General features: G+C 43.8%; 1 protein-coding gene across 3 annotated transcripts in view; it reads left to right on the forward strand.

Moving 5' to 3' along the window:
- Window positions 1-4836: 4836 nt before the first annotated feature.
- Window positions 4837-24071, forward strand: part of LOC106579144 (signal transducer and activator of transcription 5B) — a 44269-nt gene continuing 25034 nt past the window's right edge. For all 3 annotated transcript variants that reach the window (XR_001322596.2, XM_014158743.2, XM_014158744.2), the window contains exons 1-9: window positions 4837-5142; window positions 7031-7172; window positions 8136-8292; window positions 9226-9315; window positions 9523-9703; window positions 10185-10315; window positions 11572-11723; window positions 11932-12087; window positions 17348-17527. Coding sequence is in view for 2 of the 3 variants with exons in the window: in XM_014158743.2 (XP_014014218.1) it covers window positions 7045-7172; window positions 8136-8292; window positions 9226-9315; window positions 9523-9703; window positions 10185-10315; window positions 11572-11723; window positions 11932-12087; window positions 17348-17527 (1175 nt within the window). In the remaining variant the exon portion in view is untranslated. The remainder of the gene's footprint in view (window positions 5143-7030; window positions 7173-8135; window positions 8293-9225; window positions 9316-9522; window positions 9704-10184; window positions 10316-11571; window positions 11724-11931; window positions 12088-17347; window positions 17528-24071) is intronic.

The following is a 24071-nucleotide window of genomic DNA, read 5'->3' on the forward strand; positions in this document are numbered from 1 at the left end:
AGCTTCTTGATATGCCACACCTGTCAGTTGAATGGATTATCTTTGCAAAGGAGAAATGGTCATTAACAGTGATATAAAAAAACGTGTGCACAAAATTTGAGATTACATTTTATTTCAGTTCATGAAACATGGGACCAACACTTTACATGTTGCATTTATATTTTTGTTCAGTATGCTATGAGGTTGGAATAATCCTGTGAAATTGTGAAAAATGATGATAATCCCCTTTGGGGTAAGAGCTGTTTGTGGAGTTTTGGCCTGCCACCTAGGCCCACCCATGCCTGCGCACCTGTTTTTTATTTTATTTTACCATTTTAGTTGAAAACAGTCATAGTAAGTTAATTTATACCTTAAGTGGTCCTAAAATTTAAAATCAAAACAGCAAAATTATCCTTGGCATGACATCTTTAAACAATTCCACATGTTAGCTTAGTAGAAACCCCAAGACATAAAAAAAGAGGCCATACACACCAGTCAGGGCTTGGCAGGAGGAGCAGCTTGGAGCCCTGTCTTCAGTTTCTCCACCAATTAAACAAAGTTAATGCTCCTGTTAAGAACAAGCCTTGGTATGAAAGTCTGTCTGCACTGGGGGTAGCTGTAGACTCCACTGTCATCTTGAGGGTGTTGAGCCAATAACTGAAAATTCACTGGTTCGATTCCCCGAGCCAGCAAGGTGGAAAATCTGCCGTTATGTCCTTGAGTAAGGCAGTTAAGCCCCAACAGCAGCTGTTCCCCAGGCGCCAAAACATTTTAATTATACAGATTAACAAAACACACAACAGTGTTCATACCTTGGTTTTTGTGGTAAATGTGAATGAAAAAAACTGCTTTGATAATAGTTTTCATACACATACCTTGTCCATAATGTAGAGGCCTATGGGATATTCATTGAAGAGGTAAGGGAGGAGGATGGTAAATGTGATCTGCACAACATGACAATACCAATTGACATACCTTTTGTATGCCTCCTTGTCTGTATACCTGCAGACACAAACACAAAAGTGAGCAGTTAGCCACCCAATACAGCTAGCCTTCAACATATTCTTATAGCCTACATATTCTTACCTCTTCGTTGCTTGATATCCATTGAATTGTGTCCATTCTCTGTTTTCAAAAGATTTGCACAAATATGAAAAGATAGACGGTATCATTATGAAACAATATCAATGTACAAGGGACAAACCTTACCTTAAATTGAGGAGATATTTACATTTTTCAGTTACATGCCTTCACCTGCTGTCCTTTCAAATTCTAATCCAAATGTTTCAGTTGGGCAGTTAGGTTGCTGCAAGAAACACCACCAACTAAGGAGGTTCCTCTATGAACCCCACCTCTTATGGGGTTCTTGGAAGAACCTTTTGGGGGCCATTTTCAGTGCCAAGAACCCTAAGGTTATTCTGAGAACTTTGAGGTTCTTAGAAGAACCCTTGTTGAACCCTTATTTTTTAGAGTGTGGCAGGTCTGTCCAGCAGAGGGCATGAGTGGTCTGTCACAGCCAGAGAGAGTGAACATTCTCACAGTGGTCTATGTTGTTCAAGATCAACAGCTCTGGATCATCATTTCTCCCTATTCCGTAACAGCCAGTGAATGCAGAGAGAGAATACAGGTGAAACAAATACAGCCCTCCAAACCTTCACTATAACTTTCTCTGTTTAATGGGACCGCGGCAGGGCCTTCGATGGGTTACAATGACCTGAGCATGGTAAGAGGGAGGTCCAGAAAAAACCATCATTATGAACCATCATCATCAATAACTTTAGTTACACTGTCAATAAACTTATGGAGGACTCTGTCCATAACCAACACAGCTACTTCACTGCTGATGGGGGTGTGGTTTATACACACCTCCCCTCACGTTACAGGCTCACTGAAGGGATTCAATTAAGCTGCCCGGGGTTTTTAAATTTAACTAGGCAAGTCAGTTAAGAACAAATTCTTATTTACAATGACGGCCTACCCTGGCCAAACCTGGACAACGCTGGGCCAATTGTGCGCCGCCCTATGGGACTCCCAATCACAGCCAGATGTGATGCAGCCTGGATTCGAACCAGGGACTACAGTGACGCCTCTTGCACTGAGATGCATTGCTATAGACAACTGTGCCGCTCGGGTGAAAAGGGGTTGCAGTGGGAAAGTTAATTTAGCATGGCCTGGTGTCCTCGGATTGGGGGAGTTTGTACATTTTAGTCCATTCCATTGGTCATTAAGTGAAATCTCCACCCACTCACGGCACCGGACCATGCAAAACGAACTTGCCCATTCATTTTATGCTGTATTCATAGCCAAGTGTTTCAAGCTGACCACCATTGTCCCAGTTTCCCAAGAACTCCAAGGTAACCTGCCTAAATGACTATCACCCTGTAGCACTCAGATATGTAATTATGAAGTGCTTTGAAAGGCTGGTCATGACACACATCATCATCCCTGCAGGACTTGTATATCAGGCGGTATCAGAGGAAGCCCAGAATAATTTCCAAAGACTTCAGCCACGGTAAACGGTACCCGAGCAACAGCTCTCGGACCAACAGGCTCCAAGACAGCTTCTACCCCCAAGCCATAAGACTGCCATAAGACTGCTAAATAGTTAAATGGTTACACAGATTATCTGCATTGACCATAGATTGCACTGACTATGGACACTCAGAAGGCTATATGTACGCACTATATACACACACACACTACATATGCACATACAAACACACACACACACACACACACACACACATAACATACAAACACATACCGACACACACACAGGCACATACCCTGCCCTGAACCTTAGTCACTATTCTAGCCGGCACCTTAGACTGCTGCACCACCGCTGCTAAATTGTGGATGCCAAAAAACATATATTGTTTATAATGTAGATGTATGCTCCAAGAAGACCCCATTTGCTGTCCCCCTGGCGGAAGACCCCACCCCCTCCGCAGGAATATCTCATCTCCCGTTAACTCCACCACTGCTGAAAAAGATCCTAGGGGAAACACTGCCTCTATGATAGTAAATAAATAGTGCTTGTGAAATACCAACTTTGGCCTTATGGTTAGAGGAGGTGTCCCATTCATAGGGCCCATTCAAGCTGGCCCGCAAGGTGGTTTAAGTGCGGCCCTCTGGACCTCGGTGAAGACCGAAATGCAGCCTGCAGGGAAAAATGAGTTTGACTCCCCTGGGTTAGTGTCTGCCCTGAGATTGGAAGGTTGAGAGTTTGATCCCCGGCTGAGTCATACCAAAGCCTGTAGAAATGGGACCCAATGCGTCTCTGCTTGGTACTCAGCATTAAGGAGATAGATTGCGGGTAAGGCCCTATGGGTTGTACACAGCTACTACACAGCTACACCTTCAATGGCTTAATGCTTCTCCCCATGCAGTGGTGGAAAAAGTACGCAATTGCCATACTTGAGTAAAAGTAAAGATACCTTAAAAGAAAATGACTCAAGTAAAAGTTAGTCACCTAGTAAAATACTACTTGAGTAAAAATCTAAAAGTATTTGGTTTTAATGAAACATAAGTATCAAAAGTAAAAGTATAAATAATTTCAAATTCCTTATATTAAGCAAACCAGATGGCACAATTTTATTTTTCTTTATGGCTAGCCAACACACAATATTTGACAAACCAAGCATTTGTGTTTTGTGAGTCTGCCAGATCAGAGGCAGTAGGGATGACAAGAGACATTTCTTTTGATAAGTGTCTGATTGGACCATTTTCCTGTCCTGATAAGCATTCAAAATGTAACAAGTACTTTTGGGTGTCAAGGAAAATGCATGGAGTAAAAAGTACATTATGTTCTTTAGAAATGTAGTGAAGTAAAAGTAGTTACACCATTTTCCTGTCCTGATAAGTATTCAAAATGTAACAAGTACTTTTGGGTGTCAAGGAAAATGCATGGAGTAAAAAGTACATTATGTTCTTTAGAAATGTAGTGAAGTAAAAGTAGTTGGACCATTTTCCTGTCCTGATAAGTATTCAAAATGTAACAAGTACTTTTGGGTGTCAAGGAAAATGCATGGAGTAAAAAGTACATTATGTTCTTTAGAAATGTAGTGAAGTAAAAGTAGTAAATAGTAAAGTACAGATACCCAAAAAAAGGAATTAAGTAGCATTTTAAAGTATTTTAACTTAAGTATTTTAAAGTTTACACCACTGTCCCCATGTGAGGGGGAACTGTAACGAAGCCAAGTGAAGAGTCTGGAGGCTTTTCTAGTACCTTCCCGCGAAGTACTGATGGGCAGTCCGAGTCGTATCGGTGAGCCGGGTCATTTGGCTACCAAACGGCTCTTCGTTCAAAATGCTTAAAAATCGACCTAGAACCATTTAAAAAAAAGCCAAACTACGTTTATTTCACGCACTGAAAACATCCGGGTGGACCAGATTGATGCGCTCTCCCCACTATTTATTGCTTCTGTCGTGAGGATTCATCCTCTGTAGATAATTATTATGTAACTTATCTTCAGAAAAACTTTGTTTTGAGCTCAAAAAGCAGTAGTAGCAGAATGAAAATCAGGGAGCCAACTGAATGGCTTTCACCGATGCGATTCGCTTCCCGACGTTCACCAAAAATATCCGTTCATTCGCGAACGACTCATCATTACCACGTAGGTAAAACCAGAGCTGTGTCTATAGGATCTGCTTCTTATGAAGCTGGACCAAGAATAAAAACAGAAAACTCACAACATGAATTGTCTGTTTTATTAGACTAGAGCGGAAATACATTACAATATGTCCCCACCCTTACCCATGTATTTAGGGTCTACATTGTAGTTTGTTTTACACTTGCATGGCTTTGTATTAACTAGCTTATATAAATAACGTTAGCTAGCTATAAGACGGAGGAGGTAGCGCTGCTATAACCAAAACGAGCATTCTCCCCGGAAGTGGGTGGTGCATGCCAATAGTTTTATGCTAACGTTAGTTAGCTATATAGTAGCAGCAACAGCTGGTTGCTAGTTGATTTTCTTGCCAAGACAATTAAAAACTGGCAATTACGATACCGGTAATGGTTCGATATGACAAACCGCAACATTCTGGGTAACATTAGCTAGCAAGCTAGCTAGGTAACGTTAAACGCAAAACGTTTGAAGGGCTTAGTTTTGGTGTTTCCTGTGCCCTATGATCTAAATCAGATTTGCTGTCTGGAAATAGGTAAGCGACTGATTGCACTCATGTTTTTCTTTACATTTCGAAATATTTGTAAACTAACTTGACTAACGTTAGCTAGCCTGCAACCTAATGCACGATTTGCATTTTATTTCTAAGGTCCTAACTAACTATCTAGTTGGTTATAATGTGTCGTCCAACTAACGTAATCAGATCGCTAACGTTAGTTAGCTACAGTAGCTGCTATCAACATGCATGTTTACTCTGGCAAACAAACCAGCTAACGTTACCTAGCCTATCTATGTACTTTAACAATACTCACTTAGCTAAATAGTTAGCTGGCTAACTAAGCTAGTTAACTACCTAGCTTCGAATCAAATAAAAATATCACACATGCGCCGGATATAACGCGTGTAGACTTAACCGTGAAACACTTGCATTGAGCCCTTCCTAACGGTGCTAGCAGTAAAGTTAGTTAAAGCAAAGACACTAGTTACAGTAGGCAACTAAGTTAATTGGCCAGATCACAAACTAATTTGTGCGTTGTTATAGCTAGCTAAACTGTTTATCACAACAAAAGTAGAACTGTCAATCAGCTGGCTAAACCCGAAAGCGAAATCAAATGCTCGCAAAATGGACATTCCATGATGTGGTGCTATGAAGATGCATGTCCACAACGCTGTCTCACACACATTCGTATTATATTATACATCAGTGTCAGTACACTGTATACATTGTAAACATGGCAAACACGCCATTTATACAGCTACCTATCAATACAAGTAATGGTATAATAAGTAACTGTCCAAAAACAAGGAACGGTTTTTAGACTGGCCAAAAACCCTTACTTGTGTTGATGGCTAGCTGCATGAATTGCGTGTTCAAATTTAATTGATCACATGCAGATGTTATTGCGGGCTTAGCTAAATGCTTGTGGATCAGTGTGCTGTTTGATTTTTGAGACAACATGCGAACAATATTTTTCTGCTAAAGGGTTTGAAGGCTTCTTGTTGGGCTTAATGCATACTACTAACTAGTCTCTCAAGCGTTTGCATTCATGTCAGCAGTTTGTAAGGCTAAATACTGGACTGAGAATAGTGTACCATGACCATACATTTGAGTATGCAAATATGGTTTTACAAACTTTGAGGAGTGGCAGCATCCATATCCCAGTGACACTGCAAACCTGGAAAAAGATGTGTGTATCTTCTATCCATGCAAAAGACTGGGCTGCATCGCTAGAGCCTACTCTGGCCTAAGGCTACTAGCTATGTTGTCATTCCACTCCTAACCCAGTGCTGGCACCAGATTTGGAAAGGAGTGGTAGGAGTGGGTTTAGGCTTAGTCAATGGCACACTTCCCATCACCTGTTAAACCAATGCTTTGGCAATGGCTTGGCTGGAGTAAGGTTTTTGCATGTCCTGATTTAATGAGGTTGTTGGTCAACAACATCCTGAGAGTCTGGCAGCTGCTGGCCCTTCTCATTCTGCCGGTGACAGCCTGGGGCGTAGAGTTTCTCCAGGATAGGACATAGCCTATTTATTTTATTGTCACCCCACACACACAATTTTAACTTTTCCCGTCTGTCTCCCCGCTACTCTTTCTTTTTCCTTCACGCATCTTGGACTCTATCCTTTCGCTTTACTCTCCCTCCCTCCTCACCCGTTTCCTCTGCTCTCCCTCTTATTTCTTTGTCCCATCTTTTCCTCTCCTCTACCCACTCTCCCCCCTTCCCCTTCTCCCCTTTCCTTCACTCGCCCTTTCTCCTCTGCTCTCCCTCTCCTCCACCCACTCTCCCCTGTTCTCCTCTACCAACTCTAACATTCTCTCATCCCTCCTCTGCCTCTCCCATCCACTCTCCCTCTTCTCTCCACTTCTCCGCATCTACCTCTCTCTCTCACCTCCTTCCTGTGTCTTTGTGTGCTCGGGGCAGGGGGCTGAAGGAGGATGGCGGTGTGGATCCAGGCCCAGCAGTTGCAGGGGGATGCGCTGCACCAGATGCAGTCGCTCTACGGACAGCACTTCCCCATAGAGGTGCGCCACTACCTGGCCCAGTGGATCGAGGGGCAGCTCTGGTGAGTTTACACCACTTTTCTCATGACTTTTATCCCTTTTCCCCTCTTATCCGGGTTAGTCTTATTGATCATATTGATGGCTGCAGTCCTAATGCATGTCTTAACATAGGCTTCTGTTTTTTTTTTCTTTTATACAAATTGTGGACAAATCATGCACACACTCTCAAATAGGTGCTTAAATGTCCCACACACAGGTATTTTACTTGTGCTTGAGACTTGAATTTGCATTGGCCTTGCTTAACAAGTGCATGGTATGCACTGCTTTTGCAGAGTTTCATTTAACATTGGATAAGCTTCAACTGAATGACGCTTTGACTTAGCCACAAAACAGTTGTTGCAAAGTGCACTGACTGAGAAAAGGGTGAAATGTGTATTGCATGCGGGTGTGTGCACGAGAGGTAGCAATGGCATTTGTTAGTTATTTTTTTGCTTATTCGTCCACTTGTTCTCTGTAGTCTTGAGTGGGTCTTGACAGTTTTAGTTCACTTCCAAACAGTGGAGAATTTAAGGTAAAACAGTGTGTGTGTGTGACTGTACAAGAAAATTAGTTTGTCTTGTATGCACATTTGATTTTACGTTTTATATATATATATTTATTTATTTATTATTTTTAAATGGTCTCTTAGGGACCTGGAAACCCAGAGAGAAAATTTTAGGCTAAATATGTGTGTGTGTTTCTAAAGAATTTAGTCTATTTGACAGGGACAGTAGCACATATATCATTTGAGTTTTCACATCGTCTATGTGCTGGAATTTGCTATGGAGCTAGTTTACATCTGTAGTACTTGTGTGCATGTGAGAGAACAATGTTGTGTGAAATGCACAGAAGGTTACACAGGAAAAAGAGAACCTGTGTGTGTTACATTGAGAGAGCTGGAGATAAAGGCATGGATAATGAGTATATAAAGCCATGTCCCACAACTTAATACTTTTGATGTTGTCTGTTTGACCCGGGCAACCCAGGGATTCTGTGGAGCTGGAGAACCCCCAGGATGAGCTGAAGGCCAAGCGTCTGCTGGACAGCCTGGTGCAGGAGCTGCAGAGGAAGGCCGAGCACCAAGTGGGGGAGGACGGCTTCCTGCTCAAGATCAAACTGGGACACTACGCCGGCCAGCTCAAGGTAAGAGACCAAAGGGGCCAGAGTGTGCACCCTAAGTAGAAGCGGAACTCTGGTGTAATGTAGCTTGAATTACATGTCTTCTGGTTATCCAGCACAGAAGACAAGACTGTAGGCATGAGCTGATTAGGCAACACTCTACCTCTATGGGAGAGACACCTACACTAGTTTGTGTTAATTAAGGGACGCAACATTTCGCAATGAAAGATGAAAACCCAGACCTGCCCATTTAGAGAAGCTTGTTTTCTTCCAATTGGTGCCTAATTAAGGCCCAGCACTGTTACAGCGGGAGGTGGCTAATCCGGCGTTGGATCACACAGAATTTTTGGCACCTTGAAATGAAGCAGAAGATTAGGAAAATTCCAAAGACGTTTCTCTGTAGCACTCTTTAACTTCACAACGTGGTACGAAATGGTCACTGCGTCGAGGGTCAAGTGGCAGTGTTACAAACGCCTGGCTCCCACACTGATGCTAGCCCACAAAACCCATTTCAGTTGATTCATCTGATTGAGTTAGCCTTGTTAGAGTATGTATGCAGTATGCTCTCACTCCCCTGGTGGTGCAGGGCTCCGTAATGGAACAGCAGCCCATGCTACTGGGGTGGCGTCGTGACTACAGTGGCTGTCCACTTCCTCACAGTGCAGCTGTTTCTTTGTGTGGGAGATTCTCAATTAGACAGAAGTCTTGTCCTCTCTTTGACTCCTCCGTCCTCCTCTCCTCTGAAAACCGATAAGTGGTCGAGAAGGGTGCCAATTCGGTAGTAGGCGAATGGAGGAGTTTGCTCCCCTTCTCAATTACCTCCTTCAGCGAAGGATACTGAAGTGTATCCTCTGCGGAAGAGTAGTGAAATCTTGTGTGTGCACGTTTTTGTTTTTGTATCTGCAGCTGTTTCTGTGTGTGTGTTTTGTATGACAAATGCATCCTTTCCTTCCTCAGAGCACGTATGACCGCTGTCCTCTTGAGCTGGTGCGCTGCATCAAGCACATCCTTCACTCGGAGCAGAGGCTGGTGCAGGAGGCCACCAACGTGAGACTTGCGCACACACAGTGTATATAGCTGAAATGACTCCCTATTCTACAAGACAGCAAATCATATCAGTTGTACAAAATGCTTTGTTCTATGATGTCGCTCTCTGTTGAACGGGCCCCCCAGCGGCCTTGACTACACTTCATCCTGCCGGAGCTCTGTCATCCAATTGGACGGCTCTCTCACGGCCTCTCTCCCCATTGGCAGGCCGTCGGGAGCAGCGGTGGGGGCGGGACCATGGACAGCCTGTCCCAGAGGCACCAGCAGATCAACCAGACGTTCGAGGAGCTACGCGTGTCCACGCAGGAGACTGAGAACGAGCTGCGCAAGCTGCAGCACAACCAGGAGTATTTCATCATCCAGTACCAGGAGAACCTGCGCATCCAGGGTGAGACGCTGACTGCCTATATTACAGCAGCGCTTCTCCATGCATTCCTGGAGGGATTAACCCACTTGGGCACACTGTAGCAAAATGTTTCGCAACCAAAACAAGCATTTCTTGTTGGACAAGTTCAGGTAGTTCTTCCCCATTTCACTCTGTTTTCTTCCATGTTGTGCCTAATGAATACGACCCAGATTCAACTAATCGACCGCGCCTCAGGGCCTTGATGAGCTGAATCATGTTAGAGTGGATCAGCCCTGTTAGTGGTTAGAGTAAAAGCCTGCATACTCCGTATAGTAGCTCTCCAGGTGGGTGTATGTAACGGGGAAATTAATGTATTTAACCATGCTGCCACCTCCGCTTCTCCCTCTTCTTTACTCCCTCCTCCTTCAACCTCCCTCCACTCCTCTACTCTTCTTCCTCCATTCATCACCCCCCCTACTTCAACCCTCCACCTCCTCCTTCCCCCTCTCCCTCCTCTCTGTAGCCCAGTTGAGCAGTCTGTCGGCCGTGCCGGCAGAAGAGCGAACCCAGAGGGAGACCAGCCTGCAGGCCAAGAGAGCCACCGTGGAGGCTTGGCTCACCAGGGAGGCCAACACACTGCAGAAATACAGACTGGTACGCTTCTGAACATGCATACATACACACACACACACACACACACACACACACACACACTGCAGTCTGTTTCTGCAGTGTGTGTGTATGCATGTGCATACACAAGCAACACATTCAATACTACTAGGGTGGGGCCAGAAGCATAAACATTTCCTCCAATTAAGGGAATTGGGGAATTAACGAATTTTACAATTTGGTGTTCTATTGATTTCGTTACTATAAAATGACTTGAGCTGGTACAGATGTTAGTAAACCATGCAATTTATTAGGCTACAGCTGAAATAAGTTCAGATGGGGCCTCCTGAGTTGCACAGTGCTAAAGGCGTTACTACAGACCTGGGTTCGATCCTGTGCTGTATCACAACCGGCTGTGATTGGGAGTACCATAGGGCGGTGCACAATTTGGCCCAGCATTGTCCGGGTTAGGGGAGGGTTTGGCCTTGGAGGCTTTACTTGGCTCATCGCGCTCTAGCGACTCCTTGTGGCGGGCCGGCAACTGCAGGCTGACCCCGGTCGTCAGTTGAACGGCGTTTCCTCTGACAGATTGGTGCTGCTGGCTTCCAGGTTAAGCGGGCAATTGTTACGAAGCGCGGTTTGGCGGGTCATGTTTGGCGGGTTATGTTTCGGAGGACGCTTTGATCGAAATTGGGGAGAAAAAGGTGGTCAAATACAAAAAATAAGTTCTAATGAACTACACTGGGTGGTGGAAGTGCATGGTGATGAGCTTGATGCTCCTTTCCAATAAATATTGAGGGTCTTATTCTGGTGACATGATGATCGATGCTTGGCTGCCGTTAGACAAATAAACTCTTGCTCTTATCCATAATAACCTCATGTAGACTAGTCTACCAGCACTGTGTCTGCCAGCTGTTGGCTAGAGTGCACGTGCCAAGACCAGGCACTTTTTTCTATTTAACGCAACAGTTTTTGTGACAATATCGGTAGAGTTGGAAATGCGATGGAAACACGTTGAACTTCAGATTTGTATTCGGTACATGGAAACTTAAGTGATAAAGTACATTTTGTGTGCACTTGAGCTGACAGTTTTTTTTATTTTTATATATTTTTTTGGTTTTTTTTATCCACAAAAAAAACATGCCACTGGTGGGAACATGCACATATTTTCTTTATGCAGATTCCAGAATATTCGAATTAAAATCTGTCGCCAATTGGATGGAAACCTAGCTTCTGTGTGTCTCTCCATTTTTGTGTTTGCGATTTTCAATTTTAATTTTTTTGTGTGTGTGTGTGTGTAGGACCTGGCGGAGAAGCACCAGAAGACTCTGGGCCAGCTGAGGAAGCAGCAGACGCTGATCCTGGATGAGGAGCTGATCCAGTGGAAGAGACGTCAGCAGCTGGCCGGCAACGGGGGGCCCACCGAGGGGGGACTGGATGTCTTGCAGTCCTGGTGAGTCCCACCACACACACACACTCCTAGCTGTCCATTGTAGTCGATGCGGGCGACGCTCCTCTTGGATTGCGGAGTAGGGGCTTAGTCTCTCTCTCGCCACTCTCCTTTACAAATTGAACACATAAACAGCTCTCCCGTCCCTCACTCTGATTCTGCTTTTGTGTGCGTGTGTTCTTGGGGGCTTGTTCTTTTTTTCCCTCTCCAGGTGTGAAAAGCTGGCGGACCTGATCTGGCAGAACCGGCAGCAGATCCGGCGGGCCGAACACCTGACCCAGCAGCTACCTCTGCCTGGCCCAATGGAGGAGCTGCTCACCAAGCTCAACTCTGACATCACCGACATCATCTCCGCCCTCGTCACCAGGTAGGGGGGGGGGGGGTTTGTTTGTTTTCCAGGTTATCCACAATAATGCAAAGAGTACAGGTGTGTTAATGTGCTGATCATGATGTGTGTGCTTCTGTACAAGTTTGCAGAACTGCATGCTCAGGGCAGTATAGCCCGATAGTTCTGTGTGTTTTGTATTTGTAATCATTTGCCTCCAATTCCAGTCTAATGGAACACATTTTTGTTTATTTAATAAAATACAAAGTGTTGGTCCAGATTCCATATATACTGAACAAAAATATAAACGCAACATGGAACAATTTTGAAAGAGTTTACTGAGTTACAGTTTATATAAGGAAATCAGTCGATTGAATTTTTTTTATTTGTCCCTAATCTATGGATTTCACATGACGGGGGAATATAGATATGAATTTTTTGGTCACATATGTACCTTAAAAAAAGGTATGGATGTGGATAGATAGGGTTGCAAAGGGTCGGAAACTTTCCATGGGAAGTTAAGCCCTGGAATTTGGGGAATTTTGCTTATATTCATAAAAAATGTCAGCTTATATCAGTGAAACTTTTTTTGTGGGATAGACATAAGGCAATTCTAGGTCTTGTGGCATATTTTGGTTAAACTATCCCCAATTCAATGGAATTGCAACCCTCTGCATGCACGGTGCACTCTTCCATCACATGTACAGCTGATTCTCAAGATCTTGCACACTGAGATGCTATTGAGCCCACACTACCACACTGTATGAGCCAAGGACTACATGCTTTCTGGTAAGTTTTGATTACAATACTGGATGGGGTGAATATATTTAATGAAGCACATTATTTTTTGTTAACTAGTAAATAGTAGCCTACAGCAAAGGGTTTAAATAATTTCTTAACAATTTCTGCTAGTTTTTGCTACCATGTGGGTCTTGGCTTGCTTGAGCCTGCTAACTGAGGAGTGTTAATAACCTGTTTCCATACATGTTTCATTATAAAACATTTATCTTACAAAGGAGTTGTTTAATCTAACTGCTTAACTATTTATCTGTACATGGAATTGTATTTTAAAAAAAATTTTTAAACGTTTTTTTTTCTTCACAGGATAATGCCACAGGCACTATCTGATGGGTGGAGTCATTTCACTGTAGCTAATGTAGAAGGAAAAGCTGTGTACATTTGCAAATACTGTGCCAAATCTTATGTGAAGAATGCAACAAAGATGCAGAATCATCTGGCCAAGTGCATAAAGTTCCCTCAGCGCTCACAACAAGCAACATCTGACAAGTCCCCCTACTTCTATTCGAGGTGAAAATGATGAATCAGACACCTTATCGATAGTAACAGCTCCTGGTCCTCCTGGAATCAGAAGCTTTTTTTTGACTCAGTGGAGGAACGTAGTCAGATGAATGTCTTGCTCGAGCTGTGTATGCAACTGGTTCACCGCTGCTCACAGGCAATGTGTATTGGAAGAGATTACTGAATGTTCTTCGCCCAGCATACACCTCTCCAACCAGACATGCTTTATCTACTCATTTGCTGGATGCAGAGTTCAACAGAGTTCAAGTGAAGGTCAAGCAAATCATAGAGAAAGCAATCATCTCTGATGGGTGGTCGAATGTTCGTGGGCAAGGAATAATTAACTACATCATCTCCACCCCTCAACCAGTATTCTACAAGAGCACAGACACAAGGGACAACAGACACACCGGTCTCTACATTGCAGATGAGCTGAAGGCAGTCATCAATGGCCTTGGACCACAGAAGATATTTGCACTAGTGACAGACAATGCTGCGAACACGAAGGCTGCTTGGTCTAAAGTGGAGGAGACCTACCCTCACATCACGCCCATTGGCTGTGCTGCTCATGCATTGAATCTGCTCCTCAAGGACATCATGGCACTGAAAACAATGGATATACTCTACAAGAGAGCCAAGGAAATGGTTAGGTATGTGAAGGGTCATCAGGTTATAGCAGCAATCTACCTCACCAAGCAAAGTGAGAAGAATAAGAGCACCACATTGAAGTTGCCCAGCAACACCTGTTGGGGTGGTGTTGTCATCATTTTTGACAGTCTCCTGGAGGGGAAGGAGTCTCTCCAAGAAATGGCCATATCACAGTCTGCCAATATGGACAGCTGCATCAAGAGGATCCTCCTTGTTGATGTATTTTGGGAGAGAGTGGTAAGCAGCCTGAAACTCCTGAAACCTATAGCAGTAGCCATTGCACAGATTGAGGGAGACAATGCCATCCTGTCTGATGTTCAGACTCTGCTTGCAGATGTAAGAGAACAAATCCGTACTGCCCTGCCCACTTCACTGTTGCTCCAAGCAGAGGAAACTGCTGTTCTGAAATGCATCAAAAAGCGTGAAGACTTCTGCCTGCAGCCCATACACGCCTCAGTGTACATGTTGGACTCCAAGTATGCTGGCAAGAGCATCCTGTCTGGTGCAGAGATCACCAAGGCCTATGGTGTCATCACTACCGTGTCTCGCCACCTTGGCCTGGATGAGGGCAAGGTTCTTGGCAGTCTGGCAAAGTACGCTTCCAAGCAAGGGCTTTGGGATGGAGATGCAATATGGCAGTTGTGCCAACATATCTCATCAGCCACCTGGTGGAAGGGACTTTGTGGATCTGAGGCTCTTTCCCCTGTTGCTTCCATCTTCCAAATCCCACCAACATCCGCCATCTGAGGGCAACTGGTCCTTGTTTGGGAACACACACATCAAAACATGCAACAGGCTGACCAATACAAGGGTTGAAAAATTGGTGGCTATCCAGGCAAATTTGAGGCTTTTTGAGCCTGACAATGAGCCATCCTCAACAAGGTTGGAAAGTGACAGTGAAGATGAGGCCTCAGTCTGTTCAAGAATTGGACATTGAGGAGGTCCAGGGAGAAGACATGGAAGCCTGAGAGGAAGACAACCAAAGCTTTAGTTTCTAAGACTATCATTTTACAGATGTATGTTGAAAATGTTATTGGGAGATGTGATGGATCATTCAATATTCCCTTTCGTTCAGTGAAATCATCCCATGTGAAGAGTCAACTCATTTAATTAAAGTTCAATTTGTAACTAAATTGTTTTTATTTCTATTGGAAGGATTTAATAATTTGCAAATGTCTACTTATAAGGTAAAATATTTGTTTCAGTCTCCATATGATATGGTAAATATATCCAATGCAAAAAAACATCTACATTTAAATGGTATTAATATTAATTCCCATGGAAAGTTTCCACCTCACAATTATCCCCAAATGTGCAACCCTAGACGTGGATCAGAAAACCAGTCAGTATCTGGTGTAACCACCATTTGCCTCGCACTTCTCCTTCGTAATGACTTGATCCGACTGTTGATTGGAATGTTGTCCCACTCCTCTTCAATGGCTGTGCGAAGTTTCTGGATATTGGCAGGAACAGGAACATGCTGTCTTACACAGCATCCCAAACATGCTCAATGGGTGACATGTCTGGTAAGTATGCAGGCCACTGGGACATTTTCATCTATCAGGAATTGTGTACAGGTCCTTTCAACATGTTTCATCTGCCCGGTACAGTTGAAACTGGGATTCATCCATGAAGAGCACACTTCTCCAGTGTGCTTCGAAGGTGAGCATTTGCCCATTGAAGTTGGCTATGATGCCGAACTGCAGTCAGGTTAAGACCATGGTGAGGACGACGAGCACGGAGATGAGCTTCCCCGAGACGTTTGTGGTCCCGTGTGGCTCAGTTGGTAGAGCATGGTGTTTGCAACTCCAGGGTTGTGAGTTCGATTCCCACGGGGGACCAGTACGGAATTTTTATTTTTTTTTAATGAAAAATGTATGCATTCACTACTGTAAGTCGCTCTGGATAAGAGTGTCTGCTAAATGACTAAAATGTACATGTAAAAAAAGGTTTGCAGAAATTCTTCGGTTGTGCAAACCGAGTTTCCTTAGCTGTGTGAATGGCTGGTGTCAGACGATCCCGTAGGGGAAGAAGCCGGATGTGGAGTTCCTGGACTGGTATGGTTACACGTGTTCACATGAGGCGGGTTGGAAGTACAGCCAAATTCTCTGGTAGACTTGAGACATCTGTGGCATTGTAGTGTGTGACAAGCTGCTCATTTTTAAAGTGGCCTGTGTAATGATCATGTGTGATGATCATGCTGTTTAATTAGCTTCTTGATAATCCACACCTGTCAGGTGGATGGATTATCTTGGCAAAGGAGAAATGCTCACTAACAGGGATGTAAGCACATTTCAAGGGTCTTTTATTTCAGCTCATGAAACATGGGACCAATACTTTACATGTTGTGTTTAATATTTTTGTTCAGTATATGATCATGAGTCATAATGCCTGATAAGGGCACAATCAGGAAAACCAACACTTTGTATTTTCTTAAATGAACACAAATAAAGTTCAATATGGGTTTGAAATCAATATGTAAACATGGCTGACATTGCATAGGCCTATGCTATAAGGTTCTCTTACGAAGAGAGAAATATGCACTTGTGTGACTCATAAAGGGGGTGTGTCTGTAGCACGTACTTCTCATTTCACCCACCCGGGTAATGTGATGGAAAATGACTAAAATGTCACTGTTAAGAAGCCCTGGAGGTCCATCCATCTGTAATAAGCACAACACCAGGTGCATTGGCCAATTCATTGACAACTTCTGCTTTAGCTTACTTATAGAGCGGGTACTGCTTGTTTGCTGAAGTCGGTGTGAGAGAGCGAAGTTCGTAACGTGGCACGAGCACTTTCACAATGTGCTGAAACCCCCTATTCTCAACTACCGAGAATGGGCGCATATCCACGGCTATAAACATACCTATCGCTCTCGTAATTTTCTTTGGCCCAATCAGAATCGGCTACGAAGGGCTGCTTGAATGCAGAGGGGAGGTGTAGTTATAATTGTTTTGCTCTGGTGCTAGGAATACTGGGGTGATAGGCTCTAGTTGTTTTAATGGAATAGCCAGAACACGAGAGATTCTGCCCCGATTTTCTTCGAGGCTTACAACCGTGTTGGCAGCCTATAGGTCCGGTGTGTTATATCTATTATGTATTCATTCAGGTTCACAGTGCGGCCCAAACTGAGATCCCAAAATGGTTTAGTATGAATACGTGTACCATTACACCCCTACAATCTGTAGATCATGTCATTTTATCTTCTTTGTACGCAGCCTCTAATCTTTTAAATACAGTATTTACCCACTTTCTCTCACTCTTTTTCTACCCAACCATCTTTCCTTCTTTCCTCCCTTGCTACATCCATCCCTCACCCCTTGCCCCCCTCCTCCCTCAATCCCTCACCTATCAGTACGTTTATCATCGAGAAGCAGCCGCCCCAGGTGCTGAAGACCCAGACTAAGTTTGCGGCTACTGTGCGCCTACTGGTGGGCGGGAAGCTCAACGTGCACATGAACCCCCCGCAGGTCAAGGCAGTCATCGTCAGCGAGCAGCAGGCCAAGGCCCTTCTCAAGAATGAGAGCACCCGCAAGTGAGACACCACACACAAACACACCCTCTGACAGGCATTCACACTAACATACACACACAGGGCCGCAGCCAGGGTCTGAGTTTTGGTGAGGTCCGGATGAGTTTTTTTTTTTGCCATGGGGTGGGGAGAAATGTTTGCTGTCTTAAAGCTTATTTCCTGCAATTTTACACTTTGCCATGACTTATGCCATGTTAATATATCTGAGAGTAACTAAAGAAATTGTGCCCTGCATACCCGGTCTATAATTCAGCCATGATTACTACAAGTGTAGATGGCTGGCTAGCTAGATGACCTACGGACATGGGCTAATTCGGTGACTGTCAGTGATTTGTTTAGAATCGCGCTGCGATGGATAGCTGCCGTTTTGCGGCCCTCCGACCAATTTTATTTATTTATTTATTTTTTGCGCTGATCTAAACTTTTTTTTTGTACATAATGTTTCCGCCATTGTTTCCTATGACCGAAAAGACCTTCTGGACATCAGAACATCGATCACTAACCTCGATTTGCATCACAGGAGGTTGGATTATAATTGGTTATATGGACACCGAGAAACGCACATTACACGGAGTTCACAAAACATTAGGAACACCTGCTTTTTCCGGTACACTGACTAGGTGAATCCAGGTGAAAGCTGTCATACCTTTATGGATGTCGCCTGTTAAAAACCACTTCAATCACTGTAGACCGGTTAAATAAGCATTTTTAAGCCTTGAGACAACGTTTGTTTATGTGTCATTCAGAGGGTGAATGGGCAAGACGAAATATTTAAGTGCCTTTGAACGGGGTATGGTAGTAGGTGCCAGGTGCACCGTTTTGAATGTGTTAAGAACTCCAACGCTGCAGTGTTTTTCACACTCAATGAACCTGATTGTGGAAAATGTATGCTCAGTTTGTTGTGCACGGTATTTCGGTACCGTGAGCAACATTTTAGCAACAGACTTATGTGCTAGCTGTCTAGTCTGTGTTTTCTAAATGTGCAATGAGCATAAAATGGATGCATAAGGAATTGGCAAATCGTTCTCATTCTGAGAAATTAGCATCTTATCCAGGTAGGCCATTTGATTTCAACATCTAAATAAAGTGAACTATCTATTGTTCAAACAGTTGGAGACAGACAGGAGGGTATATTCATAACAGTTCAACTGTTCTACCTTGTTAGCAAAGCAAATAGATCCAAGTTGGCTACACTTTAAATATAAAGATTAGCTGGCTACTCACTAGCACTGGGCTTGTGCTTGAGAGATTGTTTGAGACCTGTGTTAACTTTCTATAATGCCTGCTACCAGAAGTTGGTCATTATTAGTGGATGTGCATTGCATTGGATGGTTCTGGTTAGATTTTTAACAAAACCCCTTTTGTTAAAAATCTAAATCATATTCATAGACATGAAAGCCAGATCAGTGAATATTGCAAAAAAGCAGGTTAAACTATTTTGATTCAATTATTAACGTATTTGTGGGTCTTATGGTTGAAGGATTATATTAACTCTAGGTATAATTTTACAAGCCCCTGAATTCATTAATCATTCCTGGATGTTTGAAATGCAGTCTATTGACCTTTTTTTAATTGTCCAACAAAAGCAGCTGGTGTCTATTTACCACCACTAACCGATGCTGGCACAAAGACCACACTCAACGAGCTGTATAGGGCCAGAAGCAAACAGAAAAATGCTCAGACGCGGTGCTCCTTTCTTCCAGCATGTCACCTGTGCAACTAGAGGATACAAAAGTCCATCACCTTTACTCATTAGTCAGTGTGGAGCTGCTGGACGAATGGCAAGTCAGTTTGTTTGGCTTGTGTAGGTAGTTAGCTAGCTGGCTATGTGATCATTTGAATGATACATTAATACAGCACTCCCCCCCCACCTGCCCTGGTTGGATGAACAATGTGGACTGCGGTGTGAGGGGTTGAGAAGAGATGCCTGCCTCATAGGGGACTATTTCTGACTACTGCTGAGGTGTGGTGGTCTTTCTTGCGCTTATAGCTACCGAAGCATCACCTAAATGGGTGCTACACTTCAGTAGTGGACTATCCAGCCTACCTACGGAGGAGGAGGAGTCAACAAACAAGGTGCCTGATGAAGAGCTACGACCCTGTCTAAGTAACTGATTGATGCTGCTCCCTTTCTGTGCCATCGAAGCTCCTTCCGCTTAAGCTACTGCCAAGCCTTTCTGAATTGCCTTGCTGAACAACAACTTATCATCGGAAGTTGTGGAAGACCATCGCTCAAGACCTGCCAGATCTCTACATTTGTTTTGTTTGTTTTTACAGCGTCTTTGAGATTATCTTTGTAATGAAAAGCACTATATAAAATAAATGTATTATTACTCCACACACAGAATCGGATACAAAGATCTCCCTCGCCCTCCATTTGGCAAGTCTGACCATAACTCTATCCTCCTGATTCCTGCTTACAAGCCAAAACTTAAAACGGGAAGTACCAGTGACACACTCAATACGGAAGTTGTCCGATGAAGCAGATGCTAAGCTACAGGACTGTTTTGCTAGCACAGACTTTAACATGTTCTGGGATTCATCTGATGGAATTGGCATAATTAAGTGCATCGACGCCGTCGTCCCCACAGTGACCTTACGCACATATCCCAACGAAGCCAGGGATTACAGGCAACAGCCGCACTGAGCTAAAGGCTAGAGTTGCTGCTTTCAAGGAGCGGGATACTAATCCGGACACTTATAAGAAATCCCGCTACGACCTCCAAGCCATCAAACAGGCAAAGCATCACAACAGGACTAAGATCAAACCCTACTACGCCAGCTCTGATGCTCGTCGGATGTAGCAGGGCTTGCAAACTATCATGGATTACAAAGGGAAACACAGCCACGAGCTGCCCTATGATGCAAACCTACCAGACAAGCTAAATACTTTCAAAGCTCGCTTCGAGGAAAGTAACACTGAACCATGCATGAGAGCGCCAGCTGTTCCAGATGACTGTGATCACGCTCTCCGTAGCTGATGTAAGACTTTTAAACAGGTTAAAATTTAGAAGGTCGCAGGGCCAGGCGGATTATCAGGATGCGTACTCAGAGCAAAGTGTTGTCACTGACATTTATAACCTTTCCCTGACCCAGTCTAAAATACCTACATGTTTCAAGCAGACCACCATTGTCCCTATGCCCAACAACGCCAAGGTAACCTGTCTACATGACTATCGCCCCGTAGCACTCACATCTGTAGCCATGAAATGCTTTGAAAGGCTGGTCTTGGCTCACATCAAGGCCATCATCCCAGACACCCTGGACCCACTCCAATTCGCATACTTCCTCCACAGATGACACAATCTATATTGCACTCCACACTGCCCGCTCCCATCCTGACGAGGTACACCTATGTGAAAATACTCATTGACTACAGTTCAGTGTTCAACATCTTAGTGCCCTCAACTCATCACTAAGCAAAGGACCCTGGGACTGAACACTTGACGGACTGCCCCCAGGTGGTGCGTGTAGGCAACAACACATCTGCCATGCTGACCCTCTTACACGTGGGTGCATCAGGGGTGCGTGCTTAGTCCCTTCTTGCACCAGGGGTGCCAGGACAACTACCTCTCCCTCAATGTGAGCAAGACAAAGGAGCTGATCGTGGACTACAGGAAACGGAGGGCCGAGCACACCCACATTCACATCGACGGGGCTGTAGTGGAGCGGGTTGAGAGCTTCATGTTCCTCGGTGTCCACATCACTAAGGATCTATCATGGTCCACACACACCAAGACAGTCGTGAAGAAGGCACGACAACGAAACTTACCCCTCAGGAGGCTGAAAAGATTTGGCATGGGCCCACGGAACCTCAAAAGGTTCTACAGCTGCACCACTGAGAGCATCTTGACTGGCTTCATCACCGCTTGGTATGGCAACTGCTTGGCATCCGACCGTAAGGTGCAACAGAGGGTACACCAGGCGGTGTCAGAGGAAGTCCCTAGAAATTGTCAGACTCCAGCCACCCAAGTCATACTGTTCTCTCTGCTACCGCACGGCAAGTGGTACCAACGCACCAAGTCTGGAACCAACAGGACCCTGAACAGTTTCTATCCCAAAGCCATAAGACTACTAAATAGTTAGTCCAGGTAGCTACGGTTTTATCTATCAAATCCAATTTTTTGTCACGTGCTGAATACTACAGGTGTAAACCTTACCGTGAAATGCTTACTTACAAGCCCTTAACATTTACATTTACGTCATTTAGCAGACGCTCTTATCCAGAGCGACTTACAAATTGGTGCATTCACCTTATGATTAGAGGTCGACCGATTAATCGGAATGGCCGATTAACCTGTTTGGGATAGGGGGCAGTATTTTCACTTCCGGATAAAAAAACGTACCGATTTAATCTGGTTACTACTCCTGCCCAGAAACTAAAATATGCATATAATTAGTAGATTTGGATAGAAAACACTAAAGTTTCTAAAACTGTTTGAATGGTGTCTGAGTATAACAGAACTCATATGGCAGGCCAAAACCTGAGAAGATTCCATACAGGAAGTGCCCTGTCTGACAATTTGTTGTCCTTCTGTAGCATCTCTATCGAAAATACAGCATCTGTGCTGTAATGTGACATTTTCTAAGGCTTCCATTGGCTCTCAGAAGGCACCAGAAAGTGTAATGGGGTGTCTGCTGTCTCTGGGTGAAGAACAGCAGGAAAATTTGTTAGTGGTCAGCCTGGGAACAGTGACACTGGAGATGCGCGTCCACGAGACTACTCCATTTTTTTCTTTCAGCCTTTGAATGAATACAACGTCGCCCGGTTGGAATATTATCGCTATTTTATGAGAAAAATAGCATAAAAATTGATTTTAAACAGCGTTTGACATGCTTCGAAGTACGGTAATGGAATATTTTGTAATTTTTTGTCACGAAATGTGCTCGCGCGTAACCCTTCGGATAGTGACTTGAACGCATGAACAAAATGGAGCTATTTGAATATAACTATGGATTATTTGGAACCAAAACAACATTTGTTATTGAAGTAGAAGTCCTGGGAGTGCATTCGAACGAAGAACAGCAAAGGTAATCAAATTTTTCTTATCGTAAATCTGAGTTTAGTGAGCACCAAACTTGGTGGGTGTCAAATTAGCTAGCCTGTGATGGCCGAGCTATCTACTCAGAATATTGCAAAATGTGCTTTCGCCGAAAAGCTATTTTAAAATCTGACACCGCGATTGCATAAAGGAGTTCTGTGTTAGATATTGGTGAGGCGTTCCGCTAGCGGAACGTCTGTCCCTAAAAGGTTAATTAGGGCCGATTTCAAGTTTTCATAACAATCGGTATTTTTGGCCACCGATTTGCAATTAAAAAAAAAAAATGTCCCCCCCCAAAAAAACCATTTATTTTATTTTTATTTTACACCTTTATTTAACTAGGCAAGTCAGATTAAGAACACATTCTTATTTTCAATGACGGCCTAGGAACGGGGATAGCTGCCTTGTTCAGGGGGGATTCAGGGATTCGTTTATGCAACCTTCCGGTTACTAATCCAATCCAATGCATGAGGAGCCTGCATGGCAGGCTGACTACCTGTTAAGCGAGGGCAGCAAGAAGCCAAGGTAAGTTGCTAGCTAGCATTAAACTTAACTTCTAAAAAAACTATCAATCTTAACATAATCACTAGTTAACTACACATGGTTGATGATATTACTAGTTTATCTAACGTGTCCTGCGTTGCATTTTATCAATGCGGTGCCTGTTAATTTATCATTGAATCATAGCCTATTTCGCCAAATGGGTGTTGATTTAACAAGCGCATTTGCGAAAAAAGCACTGTCGTTGAACCAATGTACCTAACCATAAACATCAATGCCTTAATTTAAAATCAACAAACAAGTATATATTTTTAAACCTACATATTTAGTTAATATTGCCTGCTAACATGAAATTGTGTCACATCTCTAGCCTTCATTGCACGCAGAGTCAGGGTATATGCAACAGTTTGGACCGCCTGGCTCGTTGCGAACTAATTTGCCAGAATTTTACGTAATTATGACATAACATTGACATAACATAACTCGTAAGCATTCATTCAGACAGCACTTTCGTGCGTTTGCCAGCAGCTCTTCGCTGTTTCAAGCTGTTTATGACTTCAAACCGGGTGGGTATAATTTGTGGAACGTTCCAACAGGAATCTATTCCAAAAACTTCGAAAATAACAAGGTTGCCAAAAAACAACGCATACAAAGTTGTATAGCGGCAGAATAAGATACCGGGGTAGTGAGTTGTCTATTCCATTGCGTTTTTCACTCATCACGTTTATTCCGAAAAATGTCTGTCCTCACTCTGGTTGCCTATGGCCAAACATTAAGAATAAGCTACGTGGTGAGTTGATGCCTATTCGGCAGCTAGTTAGCTAGGATTGTATGCGTTGCTACTTTGAATGCGTTGTTGGTTGGCAACCTTTTACTTTACAGATTCCTGTTGGAACGTTCCACAAATTATACCCACCCCTTCAAGCCTGTCAACTCCCAAGATTAGGCTGGTGTAACCGATGTGAAATGGCTAGCTAGTTAGCGGGGTGCGCACTAATAGCGTT

Source organism: Salmo salar, chromosome ssa19, assembly GCF_905237065.1.
Source record: "Salmo salar chromosome ssa19, Ssal_v3.1, whole genome shotgun sequence".
NCBI lineage: Eukaryota > Metazoa > Chordata > Actinopteri > Salmoniformes > Salmonidae > Salmo > Salmo salar.